At 42.7% G+C, this 26432-nt stretch overlaps 1 protein-coding gene across 15 annotated transcripts; it reads right to left on the bottom strand.

The window, feature by feature from the left end:
* Nucleotides 1–1948: 1948 nt before the first annotated feature.
* On the bottom strand, nt 1949–24876 carry TERB1 (telomere repeat binding bouquet formation protein 1). 15 transcript variants are annotated; one of them, XR_014567694.1, is made up of 20 exons: nt 24353–24609; nt 22609–22707; nt 22072–22182; nt 21848–21976; nt 20688–20819; nt 19916–19976; nt 19708–19820; nt 19476–19598; nt 12920–13063; nt 11783–11914; nt 10893–11018; nt 10170–10333; nt 8817–9184; nt 8285–8349; nt 6670–6750; nt 5868–6038; nt 4945–5054; nt 4367–4576; nt 2478–2942; nt 1949–2261 (listed from the first exon to the last, which is right to left on the bottom strand). XR_014567694.1 is itself a non-coding variant. In XM_083753518.1 (19 exons), exons 1-19 carry the CDS (start codon nt 24444–24446, stop codon nt 2235–2237), a joined length of 2463 nt encoding a protein of 820 aa, XP_083609644.1. In that variant the 5' UTR covers nt 24447–24639; the 3' UTR covers nt 1949–2234. The 15 variants fall into 15 exon arrangements, 13 of the variants coding, with proteins under 13 accessions (XP_083609644.1, XP_083609641.1, XP_083609642.1 ...); XR_014567695.1 differs by having other exon boundaries at nt 4945–5057; nt 24353–24608; XM_083753518.1 differs by lacking the exon at nt 2478–2942 and having other exon boundaries at nt 4945–5057; nt 24353–24639.
* Between the last annotated feature and the right edge of the window lie 1556 nt (nt 24877–26432).

The following is a 26432-nucleotide window of genomic DNA, read 5'->3' as shown; positions in this document are numbered from 1 at the left end:
AAGTTTGTAAACTATAACAGGCAAAGTTCTCAAGGCAGCTGTCAAAAATTTTAATGCGCCTGATTTGCAAATTCGCCCATTCGATGGAATGATTTAGAACTCAGCTGACGACTTCACCTTTTGACTGGGCGCAATACCAGCAAACATCACAAACAAGCCATAGGCAGGCTTGTTTATCAGGACTATCCCTGTATACAGTAGGGCTTATGAGGACTCAGACCCATAAATGGCAGCTTCTGGCCTGGCAGAGTTCCAAATCTTGGATCATAAAGCCAAAGCCCACCACAGGTGGCAGGGCACCACCAGCAGGGCAACCAAGGGGTTTTTGTAGGTGACTCCCTACAGGTCACCCTGCAAGGCTAACTGTAGGTAAAGAGGTGACCACTAAATGAGAATTAAGGATTGCTCACCAGGGTTAGAGGCTGGCCTCTGGATGAATGCCACATGAAACTGGCCTTACTGACCCTGTGTAAGAATCGGGTTGAGCTGTATACTTACTACAGGGAAAGGGACCGAGTTCTAATATTGTGGCAATTCTTATATTATTAGAGATTACCATCTTGCATTACTACTTCACTTTATTATAATTGCACCTGAACCTTTGGAAACCTAGACTGGGCACTCAGCTACATTGGCAAAGAAAAAATGCTTTATATGCACTGTTTAAGCATTTTAACACTGTGACATCAGATGGCGTTGTGGAATTCCATTTTTGCTAACCCGGTTTCTCATACATAGTTTGCAGCATGTTTGACTGAAACACTTATTTGATGTGTCTAGATTCAGCCTTGAAATGAACTTCTTTTTCTTGTTCATTTCGTAGCAAAATATTTCTCAGAATGGGTGCGGACTTAAATTTGAGAGAATGGGGAGATATTGGTTGTAGAATATATGAGTAAAATCAGAGGAGAGATAGGAAATGGGGTGCCTATGGTTATACTCAGGGGGACAGGGCACTGGAGGTTGGACATAGCAGATAAGGAAAAGATGGGATAGATAGGTGACAGATCTATCTTCTGATTCTTCTCCCAGCCTATAGGATCTATGTTGCTCTATCAACCATCTGTTTAGAGATTTTTTAAATATCAAGCAGTAAAATTAATGCTTTTACATAAATAAACCATTCAGCCTGATCAAGTCTGCAACCACCCACAATTTAATCTTGGATGAAGGAACTGACCAAGTATGTATTACAGAAACCTGGGTGGACAAGTTGGGGGTGCAATTGCTCTTACCCAGTTCTGTTCACCTGAGTATTTGGTTCAGAACCAGCATAGGCTGATGGGGTGGGGGTTGCCATGATCCACACAGATTCCATCTCCTTCACCAGGAGGGCCCATGTGTTTGGAGAACAGATTTAAAGATACTGGATCAGAAACACAAAACTGGGATGCTACTGTTATATTATGCACCCCGCTGCCCAAAATTATCCCTGCCCAAGCTAACAAAGTTGATTTCTGGGGTGGTACAGGAGAACCCCAGCACCATTGTTTTGGGGTATTTAAACATTCAAATGGGGACCACCTTATGTAGAGCTGTTAGGGACTTCATGGCCACAACCATGGGGTTGTCCCCATACATCACTGTCCCAATGTAAGTGGCAGGACATGTCCTATGCCTAGTCTTTGTGACAGGGCATTTGGGGATGGTGTTAAGAACACTTCCCTGATATTCAAATGGTCCACACATGAAGACTGAATCCCTGAATGCTCTGGAGGATTTTCTAGCTGATAGATGGTGATTCTGTTGGAACTCAGGTTTCACTATGAAATGGCAGGGTGGAAAGGGTAATAGTAGCAATGGCAGGGAAGGATAAAAAGGGGGAAACCAGTTATACCTTAAATCCTTTTATCCACTGAGAAAGTGAAATGCCCTAATAAACACAAAATGCATATTTAAAGTATAATGATAAGTTTTAGCAATAAACTTGTTTTTAGCAATAAACTTGTTTTTCATTTGTGTAGCATTTTCATATTTATTTTTAAAGAACATTTATATCTAAAGCAAGTAAAAATACTGTAAGGTAGAATAGTTACCAACTTTCTTGATTATACATATTGATAAATTATATTAAAAATAAATTTACTGATTAAGAGGACTTATAGCACACAAAATAATCAAGTACAAAATGGAGTACTCTCTTTAAAATAAAAATACTTATTACATTTTAAACAAATGAAAAAGAACCAACTTGATCCTGTTTCCTTGACAGAATACACGTAACTTATAAGATGTCATATGTTTTTCTCGTTTTTATTTTTCTGTGAGAGAGAAGAGAAAAAAGGAAACTAGACAAGGCAAATGTCAGTGCATTGGCACAGACAAATATTTGTTATCAAGTTGTGATTCATATGGCTATACAGGCTGGACATATCAGGTGAGAATAAGGTGTGTGAGAGAAGAATATGGCTTTTTTAGAGCTCCAGCTCTGTCAGTACTTTATGTTGTGTTAGCAGTCAGAGTCAACATTTGCTTACCTGACAATTTATGTGACCCTGATAAGGGTGGTTTCTGCCATATGTTAGCTGCATGACCTACTGAGGAGAAAGCCAGAACCAGTTGCACAGAAAAGCAGAGCTGCTGGGCTAGTTTTGGCAAGGGACATCTTCAACTGACAGCGCAGCAGACTTTCTTGTATGGAGAAGAAAATGTAAACTGGGTGCAGAGGAATGGGAAGAGCTCCCAGGCTAGTTCTGGGAAGGAGGCATCCCAGGCTTGGAGCATCCACTTGTCAGGTGGCAATAGTAGTTTTGTGTGGAAATTTTCACGGGATGCCACAGTGCTGCTTTACATCTTGAATAACTTCCATCACCAAAGGAGATAGGAACACTGGGCATAATTCCATTAAATGGGTGGAGCTAATCCAGGCCCTCTCAACAATTGTCTCATTGCTACAGTACAGATCAGGTGTCTCTGACTCCCGGTCAGTAACATTCTCCCTGCTGAAATACAGAAGGTTCCATTGGTATTGGCGTTTCACCAACTCTTGAAGACATACCTGTTTGGACAAACATTTTCCTGCTATCCTGATTTGATTGCTGCTTTAACTGTTTTAGCTATTGTGCTGTTCTGATGGGCTTGCTTAGGTATATATTTTAATTATGGATGTTTTAATGTAGTTGTTGTGCTAATTATTTTAATTACAGGTCGCTGTATTTTTATAATTGGCTTAATAGTACAGTGGTACCTCTGGATATGAACAGGATCCATTCCAGAGTCCTGTTTGCATCCAGAGCAGAACACAACCCGCGTCTGCATGTGCGCGAGTCGCGATTTGCCGCTTCTGCGCATGCGTGTAACATAATTTTGACCATCTGCGCATGCGCAAGTGGTGAAACCCGGAAGTAACATGTTCCATTACTTCTGGGTCGCCGTGGAGCGCAACCTGAAAACGCTCAACCTTAAGCAACTTCAAGCCAAGGTATGACTGTATTTTTCTTATTTTGTTGGCTTTTATTCACTTGAAAATGGCTGCTTACCCAGTCACAGGGGTGGGTGGTTGTTGCAGCCTGTTGCGCCAGGCCCCTCCCCCTTGGGAGCAACATCAGGGCTATGCAGCTGGCTGTGGGGGAATTCCCAGGCCAGCCACAGGAGATTGGTGGGCTTTCCCACCATAGGCTATTTGATTCCTGGCCAATCCAGCCAGGCCAGATGGAGCCAATACGCCCAACCCCAGGACAAATAAATGAAACATTTTCTTGAGAACAGCCTTGGTATTTCTTCTTGAAATGAAATGTACTATCTAAATGCTTTTATGGAAATGGTCTCATTGTAATGAGAGCCAGTGTGGTGTAGTGGTTAAGAGCAGCGGACTCATAATCTGGTGAACTGGGTTTGCTTCCCTGCTCCTCCACTTGCAGCTGCTGGGTGACCTTGGGCTAGTCACACTTCTTTTAAGTCTCTTAGCCTCACTCACCTCACAGAGTGTTTGTTGTGGGGGAGGAAGGGTAAGGAGATTGTTAGCCACTTTGAGACTCCTTAGGGTAGTGATAAAGCAGGATATCAAATCCAAACATCATTGGTTATAAACAATAAAATTGACTGAAGTACAATCAATTAATATTATTGCAAAATACTATTGAGTCCCAGCGATGATATTTGAGTTTAATATAACCATACTTTCATAGTTTACACTTACAGAAGTAAATGGCTACTTAGATTCAAGTTCTGGTTTTTACTCAGTGAAAGCCACTCCCATTGTAGGGGCAAGTGTCATTATTTGCGTAGTCCTGCCTCCAACACTAATGGATAACCATCATCCACTGAAGAGAAATAATTTTCAAAGTCAGCCCAATGGTTCTTTCCTTTCCTCTCATCCTATCCCAAAGGTGTAAAATACTAGCACAAAATTAATCTGAAATATTACCTGTAAGTGGCAGTATTTCTTAGCAAGGTCAACATTTGTCCTTCCCTTCTGAAACGGGTAAGTCCATAAAATTAAATTCCAATGATGGCCCATTTTCTTTACACCATCCAAAAGAAATCTTATTTCTTCTGATGTAAAATTTTTCCTAGTTCTCCGTTTGCTTTTTTCAACAGCTGCTGCAGGTATATCTGGCAGATGAATATCAGTTTCCTGCATCATTAATGAAAACAGTACACATTCGGCAGATGTACCAGAGCTCAATGGTAACATACATACAAGGAAATAAAGAAGGTCCTATGTTCAGTCCCAAGACCAACACAAGCATTGTACAGGGATGTATTTCCCCAAAGTGGGGCTACCAGAGCTTTGGTTAAACTATTTGTTTGTTTGTTTGTTTATTAACAATAGCTTGTGGTTTTATCGATATCCTTTCACCAGTTATGAATAATATTTATCAGTGTGCTGAGGCCGGGTCTCAGTTTAGAAATTAACACTTATTACAAATAACACTGTCATATGTACTAGAACATATACACAAATGTTAACATGCAGAACATTTGCCATTGAGGTGTCCATACCCCATCTTTAAATGAGAAAGTATGATCTTCATTCAGATCCTGGTCTCTAAGCCTGTGTTTCTGTTGGATTATTTGTTTCTTTGAATATGCATCCTGTTTTGTTTGAAGATCTGCTGTTTGAAACAAAACATTTGCTTATTTAAAATTACTGAAAGTTATGGAAGACAAAGGGCAGAGCTAGATTTTATGAGAGAAATACAGGGCTCCCCAAATCCTGTGTTTTCCATCACAGCTATGGGGAACTTTTGGCCTTTCATATGTTGCTGATCCATGGCACTGGCTGTGCTTGTGGGGGCTGATGGAAGTTGTAGTACAGCAACATCTGGAGGGCCAAAGGTTCCACATACCTGCTTTATCATGATGCTAATGCTGGCATAGGCAGCCTTTGTAGGGCAGATTTCGTGGGCAGATTTCCCAGCTGCTGAGTCTCCCCTGCAAAGGTATCCCTGGACATGTTATTTTACTGCCCCTCCCCCCAGGTTGCATGATTAGTAGAAGCCTGGTTGCAACGAAAAATGAACCAGGGAGGGCTCTGGGAGGAGGAAAATCAGCTAACTTGGGGGATCTGTGGTTGAAGTCAGGAGATGACACATCCATTGAATTGAATTGAATATTGGCATATATTTGCATTCTAATTGCTTCTTTTATTTCTTACATTTCATTTTATTGTATTTTATTGTATTATAATTTAAATTATATGAAATATAATAAAATACAGTATATAAAAAATTAAAAGGCAATAAATATAGACCGGTAATTAAAAATCATACAGCGTATTGCACAGCATATTACAATTGCTGCAACAGGCAGAAAAATCATTAAGTGGTCTGCCAAGACCCTCAGCAATTTTCAAGTTGTCGGGGGAAAACCACTGGGCTTGAGCATGCTCCACATGAAATTTTATGAAAAATGATTACTATTACCATTACAGTCTGTAGAAGTATTCTTGCTAGAGATAATAGATCTTTTTATCTTCCTTTTATATTTCAGTTCAGTTTCTAGAGTAACTTTGTGTTGTTCACATAGATATTGACAAGACCGCAAAATCTTGCTAAAATTTCGGCTGTTTAAGGGAATTCCTACTGTTATGCAACCTGAAAGATATAGAATATTACTAAAATATCATGCGACTCTTTAGAAAATGCATTTTAAAAAGGATTTCAGGCTGAATTTTTCATATCTGCTTTTAGTAAATTGTGATTTATATATTCTGGTCTTTGCAGGTTTAACATCAGTAAATCTAGCAAGTACTTTTTGGAAATTCATTGTTAAACCTAATATTGAACCAGTAAATTGAATAATAGAATTGTAGAGTTGAAAGTGGCCTTGTTATTGCTCAAATATTCAAAATATTCAAAATTGTGGAGTGGGATCCTTCTTTGCTTAGATTTCCAAAACAAAATTGCTAATTTTTAAGACACAATACAAAGTGATTGTGTCTTTAAATGTAAAAAAAAAAATCTGGCATTTTAAAGAAAGGAACTACAGTGGTACCTCGGGTTAAAAACTTAATTCATTCTGGAGGTCTGTTCTTAACCTGAAACTGTTCTTAACGTAAGGTACCACTTTAGCTAATGGGGCCTCCCGCTGCAGCCACACGATTACTATTTCTGGGTTAGCAGAGTCTATAACCTGAAGCGTCTGTAACCCGAGGTACCACTGTATCTGTTAGTGTCTAGAAACCTAATTTAGGCTTTTTACAAAACAGAACAACAACAAAATTACCTGTGCACTGCAACTCTGCTATTTTAGAAGCAGACAGATTACAGTTTATCCTCCTGCTTGTTATTCTTGAACATAATGGATCTATAAAAGAGAAATGTTGTTGGATTAATATGAAACATATGGTTAAGAATTCAGATGTTATGTATTTTATGTAGTTATAGATTATAATAACACAAAATTAAGATAAAGATAAATAAGAAGTTGCTAAACTAAGTTATTTACCCAGCATACCAGATGAAATTTCTAAGGCATCCCTTTAGTTAAGGTGGGTAGCCAACAAAAAAGTCCAACATTATGTCTCAAAATTCTGTTCAGTGGCGTAGCGTGGGGGGTGCAGGGGGGGCCGGCCACACCGGGCGCAACATCTGGGGGTTAGGGTTAGGGGGTGCAAATCCATGGGTTAGGGGGCGCAAATTACTTGCCTTGCCCCGGGTGCTGACAACCCACGCTACGCCACTGATTCTGTTTATAAAAATGACACCTGTTAGGGTATGTCCATTATAGCATCAGCCTTAGCATCCAATTTTCAGCTTTGTGGAGCTTGGGTTACTATTACAGCCTTAACTCTGGTCTTAAAATAATTGAATACAAATGTGCTTATATTTTAAAGGCAACAGACATTTATTATCATGAATAGTTTTAACAATAAAAAGTCATACTAGATTATGAAATTTAAGACAAATTCATCATTGAATATGTGATGGAGTAATAGTATTATTCCACACGGGGAAAGATGTAGCATGCTTGGACAACATATAATGAACAATATACGTATAACATATTGGCTTTGTTTAGATGTCATGCTAAACCATAGTTTAGCACCACATGCATTTTAGCACAACATGCATAAGCTATAGCATACCTTGAAAGATATAGAATATTACTAAAATAGCATGTGACTCTTTAGAAAATGCATTTTAAAAAGGATTTCAGGCTGAATTTTTCATATCTGCTTTTAGTAAATTGTGATTTATATATTCTGGTCTTTGCAGGTTTAACATCAGTAAATCTAGCAAGTACTTTTTGGAAATTCATTGTTAAACCTAATATTGAACCAGTAAATTGAATAATAGAATTGTAGAGTTGAAAGTGGCCTTGTTATTGCTTTAATATTCAAAATTGACTAAACATCAGGAAGAACTTTCTGACATAAGAGCTGTTCAACAGCGGAATGGAGTCCTTTGGGATGTTGTGGACGCTCCTTCCTTGGAGGTTTTTAAGCAGAAGTTGGATGGCCATCTGTCATAGATGCTTTAGTTGAGCTTCCTGCATTGCAGGGATGGGGGTGGATAATTAGATGAGCCTCAGGATGCCTTCTGACTATAGTTTTATGAACCACAGTGTGTTGCTCCAACCAACACAACAAACCACTTTTAACCAAATGTAAAAAGCAAAAGGTTTTGACTGCTTCTTTTGGCTATTCAGGAGAGGAGAGCAGGGGCCAAGTGCGCAAGCCCAAGGCTTAGCATGATGTGCAAATGCAACCAATAAGTATGGTATATGGTAAAGATATATATGTGCTTATTTTTCATCCAATTTAAAATAAACTAATTTCTAACAACGATCAACTTAGTAAAATGTCAGAAATTGAACACTTTTGATTAACAGTACCTACCTGTATTTTGTACCAGTTCAATTCTTCTTTTACCTGCAATATCTGTCTGTTTACACAAAAATTCACTAAAAGAATAAGAAAGACATTCTTAAAACTTGACCTAATATATATTTCATTGTGTTGTATCATGCTTCTCAACCCCCACAATTTCCCACATAGCACTGCAGTGAATAATGCTAACCAGGGAAAGGGGGGCATGTTTCATATGCACATTGAAGCTTGGGATAATTTTATTTATTGTCTGCATTTATCTGATATAAATCATTTTCTTACACTTCGCTTCAAATAAAAATTCTCAGGGTGCTTCTACACATGAGGCTATTCCAGTAGCCTGAAGAAGTTCAAAAGCTGAAAGTAAAAGGTTTCATTTTGAAAGAAGTCTACAGCTCCCTATATATTCCAGATGGAATTTCAGTCCATTAAGAGTTCATGACAAAGTTTAATAATATTAAATGCAGTTTGCTAATTTGATTCACAATCTGGATTTAAAAGTATCAATTTAAAATTGTATGTAGGATCCAAGATACAATACCTTAGCTGTACTTCAGACTTGTTAGATTCACCAACAGTGTTTTTATCTGTAATATGTTTATGTTGGTGGGTTATGTTGGGTGTCCTCATTTTATCAGCTGCATGAAGATTAAGTTCATTTCGACTGACTGAAGCATCAGTTAGATTCCTATTGGCAGGCTTTAGAAATTCATTCTTTGAATAGTCTTTTACAAATGTAGTAGCAATCGGTTTAGCAGACATAGAATCTAGTAATTGTTGGTTCACTTCTGTATGTGTTATGTTACTTGAATTTGGCTTGCTTGCATTTTCTTTAAGATGCATAGGGGTAGTCTGCAGGATCACTTCTTTGGGAATATAATCAATTAATATTTGTCTTCTCACTTTTTTCTGTGTTTAAAAAAAATAGCAATTGAAGGTCATACAAAATACATCCAGTGGGGGGGGTGGAAAAACATGGCTACTTATATTGAAGGTTCAAGGAAGGGATGATCAACTCAGGGAGTTGACTTGACCTAGTTTCACACCTAGTCGTAAAAGCCAAACTTTGTGGATTCAAATGAAAACATCATTCACACCCCATTACTTCCTTCATAATCTTATTTCACATTTCAGGTATGTATTTTTCCAGTGTTGTTTCCCTTTAAGTTGAAGTTTGCTGAACTCAGTACTTGTTTTGACAACTGCATTTTGGTTCCACAAATTTAATATTACTGCATATATACTTTGAAGCAAGAAGTATTTGTCAAATTCAGGTCAAATTGTTTTTGTTGTCTTTTCATGCTCAAGTCCCTTCAAAATAAGCAGCTGAAAATACTGCATAAAAACAAGACTGGGGCATAAAAATAATGAAACCTAAGAAATCATCCAACACAAACAAGACTTAGCGTTCCAAAGCATTTCAGAATATGTAAACAGATAAGAAAGATGTTTCTTCCTGTGATAGCCTAACCTTCATAGATCAAATTAAAATATTTTTAAAAATTAATAATTCACTACTGGAAACAACTGAAATTAATTAACTGAGGGAAAGCATGTGATCACAGAAGTTCATGTTGAATCACCATGACTATGTGGCTGAATATGGGGGAGCAATAATTTTACAGGTGGGTAGGATATTTTATCTGAAGTACTATAAGTAGCTGAAATATGTTTGTTTGCATAACAAAGAATGGTCATGTTTGTGAATTTACACAGGCTAGGAATACTAGAATAGAAACAAACATCTTTAGCTAAAAAGTGAAGCCAAGGTAGGATGGAAGCTTGAAAAAGGTGCTGTTCCCCATTTTCTTGCATAGAACTATTCCTCTGTTTTTAACATTCTGCATCCATTCTTATTTTTATAAAAACAACACCCCCCCCCCAAAAGAACCACCTGTTGTTGGTCGTTTTCAAGTCCTTCGATTCTACGTAAAATTTCTTTGGCTTTGTCCCAGTAGTCTTCAAGGAACATCTCTCTGTTCTGCCAATCAACTTTCAACTGTTCTGCATCATCCAGTTTTAATGAATGTTTTCCTAGCTTCAGTGACAACTTCTCAGCTTTAGGAAAAGTTAGAATAAGGCACGGTAAGCTGGCTTTATAAAAACAGAATTATATTTCATGCTACATGCCAAAGTCTTAAAATATTGGCTCCCTATGAGAGTGACTTATTTAAGATGTGTTTTATTTTGCCTTTTACATCTCTCTGCAGTATCTAAAGCACCTTATACAAATAGAGCCCCAGACATACTTCCTTCATTAATATTTCTGCTTCATCAAGGGAAGATGGAAGCAAGAAGAGATCAAATTAAAAAGTAGAAGACAGTGGGTATGGAAGCTCTAACCTGGGTGAAATAGGAAATTTTGCAGATAAAGCAAATGGTCAAGTGGCTAATGGGCAAGAACAAAAAACATCTGAAGAAGTGTATCTGAAGAAGTGTGCATGCACACGAAAGCTCATACCAAGAACTAACTTAGTTGGTCTTTAAGGTGCTACTGGAAGGAATTTTTTTGTTTTGACTATGGCAGACCAACACGGCTACCTATCTGTAATGGGCAAGAAGATATTCACAAATCTGCCCTACAAGTTTTTTAAAACAGTAATGAAAATAATCTTACTGATCTGTTTGCAATTTTGCAGCACAAAGGTAGCAGCCTTATTTAGTTCTTCATCCTGCGATTCAGTTAGTGCCTGAATCATAAGTGGAAGGCCATTGTTCTTGACCAGAGCAAATTGATTTTCCTCTAAAAAAAAAAAAACCATTAGGGTTAGTTTCTTGGAACATATTTGTCCAAACTGTACAGTTGTAACAGTACCTCTTATCATATTTGGAAGAATAAGCAATAAAATTATCATATTTGGAAGAATAAGCAATAAAATTACAATGGGATAAAGTTATATTGAATTTTCAGCCCAACTTCAGTTAGTCATATCTAACTTATTTGCATACACTCAGTAACATGCTGTAGTGTGACTTCATTTACATGAATCTGCCCTATTAGTTTTAATGGAAATATTGCATAGTGCCTTTTTAAGACTTCAGTGTTAAAGCAGAAATTTATACTTAGCTACCACTAATAACTCTAACTTGGCTTTGACAGTTGATTATCAGGATTTTGTAGAAGTTCCTAGATCCTGCACTAGAAATAACCACTAATGAAAAAGATGCCTAATCATAATCCTTTTTATAGTACAAACCTAACCATGTTTACTTAAAAGTAAGTTTCACTGAGTTCAATGGGGCTTAGTCCCAGGTAAGTGGATATAGGATTGCAGCCTAAATGTAGTAAGTTTCAAAATGATGAATTTTTTTATTTGTTATTTTATTTCAATGAGGGATAAAGCAGCTTGTTAAAACCAACCATGCATTACTCTAGCAACATCAGGTTTGGTATCTTCATAGGTTATTATTAAGCACAGTAATTGTGCACTGGAATTCTAATACAAACTGCATTTGAATGCAACATCTAACATGTTCAATTTAAGAAAGACAGAACCAGTATCCTACCGCAGCCATCTGTACAATGTCCAAGGGTAAGTATAATACTATTTTTTTCTCCCGGATCCAGATGTTTGTAAGAAAGCAGTGTTAGGAGATTTGGCACAATATTATACCTTGGCAGGTTAATTCCAACAGCAGCTATTGGTACAAAATAAATTAAAAAAACAAAAACACCCATTAAACTCAACATGCAGTAAAGAAACATACAGTGGTACCTCGGGTCAAGTACTTAATTCGTTCCAGAGTCTGTTCTTAACCTGAAACTGTTCTTAACCTGAAGCACCACTTTAGCTAATGGGGCCTGTTGCTGCCGCCGCCGCGCCGCCAAAGGACGATTTCTGTTCTCATCCTGAAGCAAAGTTCTTAACCCGAGGTACTATTTCTGGATTAGCGGAGTCTGTAACCTGAAGCGTCTGTTACCTGAAGCGTATGTAACCTGAGGTACCACTGTACTTTTATAGAGCGCCTGTTCCATCCTTTCTTCAATCTCAAGCTTTCATCCAATACCAGGTACAACACTTAACTACAAGATTTGTGAGGACTGGGAATTAGAAGAATTTGCAACTCCCTTCCCCTCCTTGCAGGATCCTTAACTTATTTTGATGATATTTAATGTTTGTCATGTTAATAAATAAAGTCAGAAGCCAAGGCAGATCCTGGTAATATAAGTAATTAATGATCTGAGAATACCTAATTCTATAGGGAAGGGACACGGGTGGCGCTGTGGGTTAAACCACAGAGCCTAGGACTTGCCGATCAGAAGGTCGGTGGTTTGAATCCCCGCGACAGGGTGAGCTCCCATTGCTTGGTCCCTGCTCCTGCCAACCTAGCAGTTCGAAAGCACATCAAAGTGCAAGTAGATAAATAGGTACCACTACAGCGGGAAGGTAAATGGTGTTTCCATGCGCTGCTCTGGTTTGCCAGAAGCGGCTTAGTCATGCTGGCCACATGACCTGGAAGCTGTACACCGGCTCCCGCAACCCCAGAGTCAGTCATGACTGGACCTAATGATCAGGGGTCCCTTTACCTTTACCTTAATCCTATAGGGAGGCATGGACCTAACTAGAGCCTGGATGCACCCTTACAAGCTTCACTTTCTGTTAATATGTTTATATCAAAAGATATTTCAATCTGTTCACTCACAGTTGTCGGCAATACAGGCATCAATCGTTTTTGTCACCACTACGGCAAGTTTCGTGCTTGCAACTGAATTGTGTCTCAATTTCACAAGAAGATCATCCAAAACAGCTAATCCACCAACAGAAACAAAAAGTTGCTGCATTCTTGCTTGAAGAAACAAAACAAACCATAACAATTACCAGTCATGCTTCTCTCGTAGTTTGCTTTAAGCTAAAGTTTTCTAGGCTTTCTGTCAAATGCAGAAGGTCTCCAGTTCAATCCCAAGCATCTCCAGGTAGGGCTGGGAAGGACCCCTGTCTGAAATCCTGGAGACACTCCAATGCAATGTAGATGATACTGAGCTAGACAGATCAGTGCTCTGACTCAATGTAAGAAAACTTTTGTAAATTAATTTTAAGAGAAATTATTCACAAAAATTACTTTTATCATGATCTCAATTCATCCCTTCATCAAATTGTTTCCTGCAGCAACCATTCCATCTGGTTACAAACCCTCCAGCATTTCTCAGATGAAAATAGGGACGTCCTATTCCATAATTGTTATGTAGTGAAGTTTCACCCTGGGCCAGCAGGGGGATACTGTATATAGTTTTCACTCAGGTCTGTAGATAGTTTTCCCTCAGGTCCGCGTCAGTTATTTTAGGCGGGAACTCTGGGCTGTTGTTGTTACAATGTTGACAGCCGGCTGCCTATAAAAGCAGGCCGACTGAGCTGTTTGCAGTCAGTTCTATTCCAGCTTACAAAATAAAGAGCTATTTGGAGAAATCGCTGGTCGTCGGCTATGTCAACCCACAACTTAACACTGGCGACGAAGGTGGGATCGATGGACATCAGAGCACAGCCAGATGTGGCCAGCCTCTGAACTGAGCTGAATCACTGAGCTGAATCACAGAGCGAAATCACTGAGCAAAATCACTGGACAGAACCAATTCAGAGCTGACTGTTCTGGCTAGAGCACTGTGTTCCATCCATCGCCCTTCACGCCGGCATCGGAATCATGGCTTCACTTGTGCCTCTACCGCCGTTTGCGCCAGCCTCTGAATCATGGGATTCCTACCTCGCTCGGTTCGACTGCTACCTCCAAGCCAACGAGCTGACAGCAGTATCAAAGGATCGTAAGCGGGGCCTATTCCTCAGCCTCTGTGGGCCTGAGGTGTTTGAGACGGCCCGAGCATTGGTTGCGCCCGAAGCAGTCCAGGCAACACCATGGGACACGATCCAAGAGAAGCTCCGCAACCACTACGCACCAAAGCCGTCCAAGATTGCTGGCCGCCATGCGTTCTACCACCGGAACCAGGCAGAGGGGGAGTCAATCAACAACTACACCACCGCCCTGCGACAGGCTGCAATGCACTGTGAGTTCCGAGACTTAGACGATGCCCTGATGGATCGAATCGTCTGCGGGGTCCGGGACACCCATCTGCAACGGCGTCTCCTCGCCAAGCCAGACCTCACGCTGCAGAAAGCCATTGAGGAGGCTGTGGCCTCAGAAGCTGCTGAACGCTCCGCCCAGGAGATCCGCAAGTCCAGCAGCCCGCGTCTTGCTAGGGAGCCAGTTCCGGTGCATCATGAAGAGGCCAGCAGTGAAGGCGATGACGTGCACCAGACAAAGCGGGAGCACAGGAAGTTCCAACAGAAGTCCATGGGCCAACCGGAATGTGCCGGCTGCGGAGGCAACCATTCCCGTGCCAAGTGTCGATTCAGAGACGCCATCTGTAGGAAATGTTCCAGAAGGGGCCACATCGCTAAGGTCTGTCGATCGGCTCCGTCTGACACCCCCCCTTCATCGACTCGCAAGTCCAAGCCTTCACTCCAGTCTGCCAAGGAAAGTTGTTTCGCTCTCACCAACTGCCGCTACCCGTCTGGAACCACGATTGGCCAAACCGACTCGCCTACGCGACGCAAGCTGAACGTCACGGTGCTCATTGAAGGAGCTCCATGTGACATGGAGATCGACACCGGGTCTGCCCTGTCCATCGTGTCGTGGAGCACCATCAAAAGACTGGTACCCAGAGTGTCCAAAAGGCAACTCGACTCTCACCGCGTACACCTGAGAGACTACCAGGGAAACGACATTCCCGTGGTAGGCGTTGGCCGGTTCCGGATTGCCTTCAAGGATTTTTCGGGCCTGCTCCGGTTGGTGGTGGTCGAAGGTCAGGCCAAGCCTCCTAGGGCTAGACTGGTTTGATGCCCTCGGCCTGGAAGTCACCGGCATCAACTGCATCTCTAACGCAGAGACTGAGGGTCTGGTCAAAGACTTTGCCGAGGTTTTTGACGGCACCTTGGGGCAATATACAGGTACGCCCATCTCCTTTAGCCTTGATCCACAAGTCGCCCCCATCAAGCTAAAGCCACGCCGGGTTCCCTTTGCTCTCAAGGCTAAGGTGGACAAACAACTGGACAAACTGATCGCCCAAGGAGTTTTGGAGCCGGTTGACCACGCCAAGTGGGAAACCCCCATCGTCACGCCTGTCAAGCCAGATGGGTCGGTGAGAATCTGCGCTGACTACAAGTGCACGCTCAACAAGGCACTTCAGCAGCACGCTTATCCGGTTCCTGTTGTCCAACACCTGCTGCATTCCCTGGGTGAGGGTAAGGTTTTTGCTAAGCTGGACCTTGCCCAAGCCTATCAACAACTGCCAGTCGATGATGCCACTGCTGAAGCCCAGACGATCGTCACCCACCGGGGGGCATTCCATTGTCGCCGGTTGCAGTTCGGGGTGAGTGTGGCTCCTGGCATCTTCCAAAGCCTTATGGAGCGTCTCCTGCAAGGGCTTCCGGGCGTGGTACCATATTTTGATGACGTCTTGGTGTCTGCAGACTCACACCAGCAGCTGTTCGAGCGCCTCCGTGCCGTGCTGACCAGGTTCCAAGAGGCCGGGCTCAAGGTAAAGAGGGAGAAGTGCCAGATCGCCGTTCCACAGGTAGAGTTCCTGGGCTATCTTATCGATGCCTCCGGCCTTCACCCGACCACATCCAAGATCCGCGCTATCCAGCAGGCCCCCACCCCAAAGAACAAGACGGAGTTGCAGGCATTCCTGGGGCTGCTGAACTTTTATAACATGTTCCTGCCCCACAAAGCCACAGTGGCTGAGCCTCTTCACCGACTCCTTAGTACAAAGACGCCTTGGGCCTGGGGTCATCGGGAGACGGCGGCCTTCAACGCGGTCAAGGCTCTCCTTTCATCAGACAGTGTGCTGGTACAGTACAGTGAATCCAGGCCGCTGGTCCTTGCCTGCGACGCCTCACCTTTTGGCATCGGTGCTGTCCTTAGTCACCGTTTTCCAGATGGAAGAGAAGCACCGCTCGCCTACTTTTCCAGGACACTATCTCCGACGGAACGGAATTACAGCCAGCTCGACAAGGAGGCATTGGCACTTGTGGCTGGAGTGAAGAGGTTCCATGAATACCTCTATGGCAGGACTTTTGACCTCATCACTGACCACAAGCCAGTCCTGGGCCTCCTCGCCGGTGATCGTCCAACTCCACCGGTCCTCTCGCCACGCATGCTGCGATGGACTGTTTTCCTGGCTGCCTACCACTACCGGCTCATCCATCGCCCGGGGAAATCGATGGGCCATGCCGACGCCCTCAGCCGTTGCCCTCTTCCAGCATTTGTGGAAGACTCGGCTCCAGCTTCATCGCTCCTTCTGATTGAGGATCTTCCGGCAGCGCCTGTATCAGCTGCCACTGTGGCCTCCGCGTCTGCCCAGGATCGCACCATCAGCCGGGTGCTCAACTGGGTGTGGAGGGGGTGGCCACAAGGGCCTTTTGCATCGGAGTTCCAGCCCTTCGCAACCAGACAACATGAACTCTCAGCTCATCGCGGCTGTCTGCTGTGGGGAGACCGCGTCGTGATTCCCCAGGGACTCCGTCAGCGCGTCCTGGAGGCTCTGCACGTTGGCCACCCGGGAATTGTCAAAATGAAGGCGTTGGCTCGGTGTTACGTCTGGTGGCCTAATATGGATGATGCCATCACTGCCTGGGTGTCCGCCTGTCAAGCGTGCCAAGAGTCAAGGCCTGCACCACCGGCAGCTAAGGGACACACCTGGGAGACGCCAAAGACACCCTGGTCGAGGGTGCACATTGATCTGGCTGGCCCCTTTCACGGCCGGACCTTTATGGTAGTGGTGGACGCCTATTCCAAATGGCTGGAGGTCGCCCTGATGCCCTCCACCACTACCAAAGCTGTCATCCGGGTGCTGCGAGGCCTGTTTGCAACGCATGGGTGTCCTGATGTCCTTGTCTCTGACAATGGACCACAGTTCACGTCAGGCACGTTTGAGCTGTATCTTTTGGGACTGGGCATCCGCCATGCCCTAACGGCACCCTTTCATCCATCCAGCAACGGGCAAGCGGAAGGAATGGTGCGCTCGGCAAAAGAGGCACTGGCGCGCCTGGACCGGGGAGACTGGCATGAGCGGGTCGCCGAATACTTGTTCGTGCAACACATCACCCCTCATGCGGCCACAGGGAGGAGTCCTGCTGAACTGCTTATGGGCCGCCGCCTCAGGTCACCGCTCGACCGGCTACACCCGGACTTTGCCGTGGCTGAACCCCCAGGCTGTGCCAACGCGCCACGGTCATTTGTCCCAGGAAACCAGGTCTTTGCCCGGAACTATGTGGGGGACATTCCTTGGGTGCCAGCCACAGTAGTGGGAGTCACTGGACCTCGCTCGTACCAGGTGGCACTCGAAGACGGACGCTTGTGGCGACGGCACATAGACCATCTTAGGCACAGGGTTGGGGACTTGGACACTACCGAGGTGCCCCCAACTGCGCTTGCGGCTCCAGAAGAGACACGTACAGATGGCGAGGCCCCACCTACACCTCCCTCGCAAACTGCCAGTGTGGAGCCGAACCAAGCCGCTTCAGAGGGTCTGCCAGACTTACCACAGACTCAGACTACTCCACTTGCGGAGGCTCCACCCACAGCAGCGGATCCAGGGGATTTGGTTCCAACGCCACCTAGGGTTGCACCACAGCCTCAGCAAGAACTGTGTGGCTCTCCGGACTTGGCTACCAGTCCCCGGCGGTCTGGCAGAGTTTCCAAGCGCCCAACTTATTTAAAGGACTATGTTGTTGGACATGTATCACTGTTGGTCTAAGTATGGGAAATGTAACCAATATGCTTTTGTGCCTAATTGAACCATTACGCGTAGTGCTGTATATAAGGAAACCATTACGATTGTAACTAACGCCTTATCTCGGTGGGGAGGGGTGTTATGTAGTGAAGTTTCACCCTGGGCCAGCAGGGGGATACTGTATATAGTTTTCACTCAGGTCTGTAGATAGTTTTCCCTCAGGTCCGCGTCAGTTATTTTAGGCGGGAATTCTGGGCTGTTGTTGTTACAATGTTGACAGCCGGCTGCCTATAAAAGCAGGCCGACTGAGCTGTTTGCAGTCAGTTCTATTCCAGCTTACAAAATAAAGAGCTATTTGGAGAAATCGCTGGTCGTCGGCTATGTCAACCCACAACTTAACAATAATAATAATTTTACTATTTACATCCCACCCATCTGACTGGGTTGCCCCAGCCACTCTGGTTGGTTTCCAACATATATAAAAACATAATAAAACATTAAACATTTTAAAACTTCCCTATACAGGGTTGCTTTCAGATGTCTCGGAGGTCAGATAATTCCATGCCCTCCAAAATTTCTCTGATAAAAATAGGGACATTCTAAGGAAAAGCGGGACGCGGGTGGCGCTGTGGGTAAAACTTCAGCGCCTAGGGCTTGCCGATCGCATGGTCGGCGGTTCGAATCCCCACGGCGGGGTGAGCTCCCGTCTTCGGTCCCAGCTCCTGCCCACCTAGCAGTTCGAAAGCACCCCTAAGTGCAAGTAGATAAATAGGTACCGCTTTATAGCAGGGAGGTAAATGGCGTTTCCGTGTGCTGCGCTGGTGCTGGCTCGCGAGAGCAGCTTGGTCACACTGGCCACGTGACCCGGAAGTGTCTCCGGACAGCGCTGGCCCCCGGCCTCTTAAGTGAGATGGGCGCACAACCCTAGAGTCGGACACGACTGGCCCGTACGGGCAGGGGTACCTTTACCTTTAAGGAAAAGCAGGACATTCTGCCGGTTTTTGTAATTCCGGCATTGTCTCTGGAAAATAAGAACACTTGGAAGGTCTGTTATTATATAACACTATGAAAGAGCTGGTACCTGAACGTACTGTTTTTCCTCTGAGTTTTCTGTTTTGTATCAAGACTGAAAGCCATTATTTTAAACTCTAAACTGCCCTGAATGCTTTGGTAGAAAGGCAACATATATATATTTACTATTTTAACAAATGAATATATAGTGATTTCTAGAATATGCAATACAAGCTAGAGAGGATGTGCCAACTCACTGTGCCATGGAAAAGCCCTGCCCTCCTCTCTTTAAAGCAATACCTGGTTCCACTGTAAGTTTTAGAATTTGAAGATGATAATATCACCAAAGTAGTTGCCCTATTTCTGTGCAGAAGACGCTTGAAATTAAGCACTATAAATGGCAAAAGAAATCCCAGCAGGCTTTTCACAGAAAAATAATGTGCTGGTACAATGGTTGATACTTACAATTATTTGCAACTGTGAGCCCAATGAATGAACATACTGGGCGAACTATCTCAGGCTTTATACTACTTTGCAGCCAGTCTTTTGCATGAGGAAAAACCAAACTGCAAACTTTCTGATTCTCCTCTGTTGGTGACAAAACAATGGCACACTTAGATCTGCATTGAAAAATGCTTGTATTTTTACTCACTGTCAAACAAATAATGAAAGGAAACGTTTAACAAAAAAAAATTACCATTCTGGGGATTATTTACGCTTGCACAGAGAGCACTGCAAGTTGAAGACCACAGATGATATTCGTTAATTTTTTGATCCAAAAGTTTCACATCACATACTGAAAGACTTGTTCTGTTAGGAAATTAAAACAAAAACATAACAAATAGCAATTAAAGCTTGGGGGAGGAATTTTCAGTTTAGTACAACATTCTTGCTTTATTACTTACCTGAATAATTGAAGCACAGCATTAAGGCAACCAGACTCTCTCGCACACATCTGCCCACGCTCTATAAAATGACCACATTTTGGCATGTAAAGATTTAAAATAAAATATATGAAGTATTTCAAATATTAAGCAATCAATAGTTCAGTGAAATCTTAGAACTGTTTCACACATTATGTGGTATGAAACATGCTTGTCACTGAGGGTCTCTTTAGACACTTTTTATTGTGCATTCATGACAATTTGTGCTCATGATGCTAGCAGGGTGGTCATAAGTGATCTTACTTTGTGAGGGGAACTACAGTACCCAGAATTCTTTGTGGGGAAAAGGTATAGCGTGTACACAGCATGGTAGCATTGAGAAAGCATCTCAGAAAAAACTAAAGCAGAATAAATTAACCAGTAATGCACTTTATTGTGTCAAGGATATGTTGCTGAATACACCCACAATCAATCACATGTCTGCAAGGGCCCTGAGTATACACCCTGCAGGGAAGAGCAGCTAAACTTAAAATGTAATATATGAAATATATAGACCATAGTGATTTATGCACCGCTACAGCTGAGCATATCCTTAGAAAATATAGTAGTTAAACTTGCTTAAGTACCTGTGAATAGCAATAGGATTTATAAGCACATTATCTGTGAATGTAAGTCTAATTGACCTAATTGCAGTTAATATTCATCTGGAGGCTACTCATCATAATTTAAATTGTGTTTGTGTGTGTGTAACTGCAATTTCCTTACATGCAGCACGGGGGGGGGGGGGACTTACTGTTATTTGAAACCAGTGCTATTAAGAAATAAACAGACATTCTTTTCAAATTCACACTGGAATCGTTATTAGTTAGGTGCCTGTGAAGGTCTTCAAATGATCCAGAAGTGCATAACGTCTGTTGGCAGAATACTGAAACAAAATAGATATTCCTCTGAGAAATTTATGTGTTATATTACATTAAATTTAATTAAATTTAATAAAGCAAACAGAATAAGATGGAGACTCTATGGACAGAGGTGTCCTGCCTGGTGGGGCAGAGCCTCAGTGCTAGCTTCCTGCCAAGAGTGCTGCCACTGCTTACCAAGAGGGGAAGGGGCAAGGCGGCAGGGAGGTCAAAATGATGCAGGCACTGGTGGAACCAATCCCAAACTTCCACTCATGAACGTAAGAAAATAAGCAGAGCCTAGTTACCCACCTAGTCCAGCATCTTGTTTTCATAATGGCCAACCAGATGTCTGAGGAAAACCAGCAAGCAAGACCCAAGCATTTTGCCTTCCTGTGGGTTTCCCACAACTGGTATTTAGAAGCATTATTGCAATAGCCTTGTCTGCTGTTTGAAGTTTTGTTTCTCAAACCAACTTCCTGCTGATTAGAGTCCTTAAGGTGTTCCTAATTCATCCCTAGCCAGGATGTGAACACTTTAGCATAAGGTAAAGAATCCCTGCACCATCAGGACATAAATGAATGAAACTGCACTGATGTGAACAGTTAGTGGGGAAAGAGCTGTGAAATGCATGGGAAATGGGGGAAGAATTTCAATGAAGGTGGCAATGTGAACACAGCCTAAGAGTGTTTTTTCACCAGTTTTGGCTGGTGCACCTGTTCCTGAATAAGCACAGCTTGACCACAGGAAGCTATATATTTGTAACCTCAGTATTGGATTACTGCAATGTGCTCTATGCGGGGCTGCCCTTAAGTGCTTCAGAAGCTGCAGCTAGTTCAGAATGCCATGGGTAGGTTGAAAGGGGAGCATGTAATGCACCCATTGAAGAAGCTGCACTCACTGCCATTTTGCTACAGAGTCAAATGTAAGCTTTTGTTGTTAGTATATGTACTTGAAAACTATAGTCTTTTGCAGAAATGAAGCAAAACATGAAAACTTAGTATCTTCAAATGTGATAATATAATGATATGAAAAGAATACAATTGTGCATTACCATTATTCTCAGCTAAACCTCCTAATGTAAATAAGGCAGCTTCCTTTACCATGCTGTGCACACTTGACTTTGCAAGGTTATATACAAACATCAAACCACCTATTTCTCGAAAATAATCACTTGCATCACCTAGAAAAGACAGAAACAATGGGGAAAGTGTCAACTTTTAAAGGAATATATTTTAATAAAACATGGAGCAATGCAACTAGAACTCAACATCTTACTGTTTTGTTGACAGGCCGAATAAATAGTAACCAATGCCTCTTTCTGAGTAGTAGGATGATCCATTTGATATTTTAGACATTCAAGTAGTAAATTCAGATCAGTTTTCATCTCTGTAAGGATAAAGCAAATAGTTTTTCAAATTATTTTACATAAATTTTATTTTCATACACAATTAAAACTGCTGATTAATTAACAGCCAGAATCCCATTACCCTTGGCAATCCCAACAGAGCTGGCTCAGAGTCCAGTAGATTCTGGGCCCAGCCCCGCCCCAAAAACTACATTTTGGGAGTTTCCACTGGCTACCACCAGTTAGGTGAGCGCATTGAGCACTCCTCATTTATGGGGTTTCTCAGTGACATATGTCAGTGGAGTCAGGCAGTGCTAGGCAGAAGGACATCTCCAACACTGTAGATCAGGTGCTTGGATCTCTGCAAAAGACTATATCTTTTTCTTACTTCCATTTGAAGATTAGCCTGGCAGACTGCTAAAATAATGAAAAGTAACATGGATATAAAATAATTTTGGCAAATTTACCACATGGCATTTTCTGATCTTTTCCATTTTCCATTTTGACTGTATTATTTTCCTTAGCCTTTAACTGCAAAACAGAGGAGGGGTGGTTATTCACTGTCTCTGTTATCAAAGCACAATTTTGGATTTTTAAAAAGAAAATTAAGGAAAGTAAATTCAGTTTAATAAAATCTAACATTTGTATTAATGTTGATTACCACTTCTACAGGAACACAACATACTCAAGATCACCTAACATGCATGCATAATATACGAAGAGATGCAAAGTAAATAATTTTTATTCACCCTTCATGGATGGTGTGGCACATCTAGTTTATCAGTGTTTAGAACCAAACTGAGGAATTACTCCAAATTAATTAGCACATACGGCAAATAGATCATTTAATTTTATTTTTGTCCATATGAACCTAGAGTGGCATTAAATCTACTAATCTAGAAACAAATCTGAGATTATTAGCATCTTTAGTGAGTGTTTGTAATTATTTCAAAGACCATGAAGAACAAGAGCTGGCAAAAACACACTTTAATCTCCTGAGTTTGTACAGCATATTACCTCCACAATATTAAATATAAATAAAGTGCAACATATTTTACAGAGACAGTAACCATTTCGTTGCATGGGGGGAGTGTCCATCAGTCATCAAGAAAAAGAACAGAGGGTCTGTTTTTATTATGGTATAAGTGTTTGTAGAGCAGAGGTTACTTCCATATTATTGAGGTTTAAATAATAACAATACCTTTTACAATAAAGAAATAATCAAACTTTTTTTTGCTACTCTATTTAGTCTAACTGGATTCATGTACCATCTTGAGAACGTTCTCAAGTTAAGCTCTTGTGTTCCTGAACTTAATGACTTTAAGATCTATAACTGATTGGTCAGGAAGTTGATTTACTGAGTCTTCACTCATGTATCTGAGAGAAGCCTGTCGTCTCTCAGCCTGACCTGCTTCAGAGGCTTGTTCTGAAGCGAGGCAGCCCATATACACATTGCCTTGTGGGTGGTGGGTGGGGTCAAGACAAATAAGTGAATATTCCTGCATTGCAGGGGGTTGGACTAGATGACCGTTGGGGGTCCCTTCCAACCCTACAATTCTCTGAAAGACAAAAATAATAAAAACATGACCGCAAGGGTAGCTATGAAAAGTCCTCTGCAGCAAAAAAAAAAAAGGAAAAAACCCCAGCCATGTCTTCTGGCACGTTAAGCACTAACAGATTTATCATGATTCACATAAGAATGCTGTATGGAATAACGTGGGATTGTAATTCTATCTTTTGTATTTATTCGTGGTGCTTTTAAATGCGAGGCAATAAATAAACGAATACTTAGCAGGGAAGGAACAGGAAAGTGCCAGCGACTTTCTCCCTTTTCCCCTTTCTGACAGGAACCTGCCCATGGGCGTAACCAGGATTTAACTGGGATGGGGGGGGGGGAGAGAACCGAGTTATCTGCCACGCAATTAGTCAGCTGCCAAGTATTTCTATTTACTTGATTTAGGGGTCCCCCTAAATCTACGCCCATCAACCTGCCGTTCCGCTCAAAAGGCGTCCCAGGTTGAGGGGGGAAGACGTGCCCTGACTGACACATCTTTATCGTAGCACTGGCGGCGCTCCTCTAAGCAGAAGAGGCTTCTCCTTTTCGCAGCCAAGGCGACGACACTCCGCTCAGTAAAAGGAGATACTCGCTACCTGGAAAGCCTCGCAAACGCCGCCCCCCGGTCCCGCGAGCGGCTAAACCTGAAAACTCACCGGCCGAGTTTTTCCCGCCTAAACGAAACTCCGCTGTGAGGAGAGATGGTGAGCGAGCGAAGGAGCCGCTCAGCCCGAGCGAGCGCCACCTCATTTATTACCCCCTTCCCCCGGCACAGCTTGCCTCAGCTGCGGCGGCGAGCCTCGGCTTCATTGCTTCCTTGCTGAGCGCTCCCACCTGGGCCAAGCGGGCTTCACTTTCTCCAGCTGGTGGGCCGCCTCCGATTAGGGAAATAAAACACTTGTCATAACCAAATCATGAGCTGCAATCCGAAACATGCTTTACTGGAGGGGAAAAAACCCGTACAAATCTATATATATGATTTAAGGCTTCACAAGTCCGACGAGGTGTACTTTGCGTGTACGATGGAAAGACCTATCATATAAAATATACTACTGTTTTTCCTTTCAGAAATCTTAAAAGGCGTGGAACACCCTCCACTCCAAAACGCACTTTATCTCTATTCCTTCTTCAGTATTACTTTTCTGGTGGCATCCTCATCTCTTGAGACTTGAGGGCTCAGGCATCCCCAAACTCGGCCCTCCAGTTGTCTTGGGACTACAACTCCCAACATATCCCTAGCTAACAGGACCAGTGGTGAGGAATGATGGGAATTGTAGTTCCCAAACAGCTGAAGGGCAGAGTTTGGGGATGCCTGGGTCAGACTCTGCAAGAGACTCTTCTGCAGTCAGCACTCTCAACCAGATTAATTTTTTTTTAATTGGGAGATTGGGAATGCTCTGAGAAGTAAATGGGCACAAATCAAAATCATGTTAGTACAAAATATGTGTAGTACACACACTAACAAGAGACAAAAAAAAGTCAGAAGTGAAAAATTAGAACCTCCTTGAGCCCATAGGACAGAGCTAGTTTTTCTTCTTAGTAAACCTAAAGTAAAGGCAAAGGGACCCCTGACCATTAGGTCCAGTCGTGACCGACTCTGGGGTTGCGGCGCTCATCTCGCTTTATTGGCCGAGGGAGCCGGCGTACAGCTTCTGGGTCATGTGGCCAGCACGACTTAGCCGCTTCTGGCGAACCAGAGCAGCGCACGGAAACGCTGTTTACCTTCCCGCCGGAGCAGTACCTATTTATCTACTTGCACTTTGACGTGCTTTCGAACTGCTAGGTGGGCAGGAGCAGGGACCGAGCATTGCGAGCTCACCCCATTGCAGGGATTCAAACCGCCGACCTTCTGATCGGCAAGTCCTAGGCTCTGTGGTTTAAACCACAGAGCCACCCGCGTCCCTTTTAGTACATCTACCACACCTCTAATCACACCCCTACCATTGGCATGAAGTAGGTCACATTTCAGAAGGACCAGCATAGAATTAGCTAGATTCAATTTTTATCCTACATTTAGTCCCAAAAACTCAAGAGTAATGGCTTCCCTTCTCTCCCCACATCTCAGTCTTACTCCATATTTAATGTCTTTGGTAAGTTTACCAGATTTTTTTTCAGTGAATCCGGGGACACTTTTCAATTTCCTACTAAATAGATGGATTTTGTCAGGGGACTGATTTGTAAATCTGGGGACTGTCCCCAGGAAACGGGGACGTCTGGTAACCTTAGTCTTGGGGGATAAAAGTCCCAGGGTAGTTCTTATCCTGCCTCTGAACACTCACTGGAAATGCCCCTGAAGCTTAACTTTAGTGCTGAGGTTTAGGATCAAGATGTCAGAATGTAAATTGTTCATTTTACTTGCTAGCCTGTGCCATTATTATTTTTTAAAATTGTTTGTGCTCCCTCCCCATCAGTAACATTTACCATAAGTTTCATGCCCTACTATTGAGCTTCAAGAGGCATGGAGTGGTGCAGTTTTAGAATGCAGACACAGCTCTGGATCTAAGCCAGCAAAATCAACACCTGCTTTCCAGTATTTTAAAACCACCAAGTCACCCCACATATTTTTTCAGGAAGGGGGTCACTTCAGAGGTGTGTTTTAGATATGGGAATTATTTCACCTCAGATCAGACTTCCAGGTCTACTAGTTGGTGAGGAAGTAATTAACGTGCCATCCAGCCGTATTGGTTTGTCCATGAAAAATAAGGTGTACAAGTAATGCATGCACATGCACAAAGG

Source organism: Podarcis gaigeae (genome assembly GCF_964106915.1).
Source record: "Podarcis gaigeae genome assembly, chromosome: 8".
Classification (NCBI taxonomy): Eukaryota; Metazoa; Chordata; class Lepidosauria; order Squamata; family Lacertidae; genus Podarcis; species Podarcis gaigeae.
This window is presented reverse-complemented; position numbering and strand designations above follow the sequence as displayed.